The sequence below is a fragment of the Aplysia californica genome, unplaced genomic scaffold, assembly GCF_000002075.1.
Source record: "Aplysia californica isolate F4 #8 unplaced genomic scaffold, AplCal3.0 scaffold00658, whole genome shotgun sequence".
Classification (NCBI taxonomy): domain Eukaryota; kingdom Metazoa; phylum Mollusca; class Gastropoda; order Aplysiida; family Aplysiidae; genus Aplysia; species Aplysia californica.
Window position 1 is genome coordinate 373,942 of NW_004797928.1, and position 919 is coordinate 374,860.

Consider the following 919-nt stretch of genomic DNA (forward strand, 5'->3'; position numbering starts at 1 on the left):
AGAAGAAACCCTTACCTTATCACAGAAGAAACCCTTACCTTATCACAGAAGAAACCCTTACCTTATCACAGAAGAAACCCTTACCTTATCACAATACTGACAGAAGAAAACCTTACCTTATCACAGAAGAAACCCTTACCTTATCATAGTACTGACAGAAGAAACCCTTACATTATCACAACACTGACAGAAGAAACACTTACCTTATCACAGAAGAAACCCTTACCTTATCATAATACTGACAGAAGAAACCCTTACCTTATCACAGAAGAAACCCTTACCTTATCACAGAAGAAACCCTTACCTTATCATAGTACTGACAGAAGAAACCCTTACATTATCACAACACTGACAGAAGAAACACTTACCTTATCACAGAAGAAACCCTTACCTTATCATAATACTGACAGAAGAAACCCTTACCTTATCACAGAAAAAACCCTTACCTTATCACAGAAGAAAAGCTTACCTTATCACAATACTGACAGAAGAAACCCTTACCTTATCACAGAAGAAATGCTTACCTTATCACAATAATGACAGAAGAAACCCTTACCTTATCACAATACTGACAGAAGAAATCCTTACCTTATCACAATACTGACAGAAGAAATGCTTACCTTATCACAATACTGACAGAAGAAATCCTTCTGCGTCTTGAGAATGGGCAGGTTGAGCTCGGGAACGTGCTCGGGTTTGATCTCCGGGTGTCGCTTGGCCAGGTGGTTCACCAACATCCCGCGTCGCTTGAAGCCTAACAGGCAAGGGTGGCACTTGTAGATGAACCGGTGGAACTCTGTGGGCATCACCTGAGCCGGGAAAATGTGGTGTCATGTGACGTTAATTTAGTGGTGTCATGTGACGTTAATTTAGTGGTGTCATGTGACGTTAATTTAGTGGTGTCATGTGACGTTAATTT

The 919-nt window shown here is 40.6% G+C and overlaps 1 protein-coding gene across 1 annotated transcript in view; it reads right to left on the bottom strand.

Moving 5' to 3' along the window:
* The window catches only part of LOC101856985 (PR domain zinc finger protein 10), a gene marked incomplete at its 5' end in the record, with an annotated part of 25,285 nt that overhangs the window by 5,222 nt on the left and 19,144 nt on the right, over positions 1-919 (bottom strand). Inside the window, 1 exon segment of the mRNA XM_013087918.2 lies at positions 621-809. Within this exon segment, the coding sequence (XP_012943372.1) occupies positions 621-809 (189 nt within the window).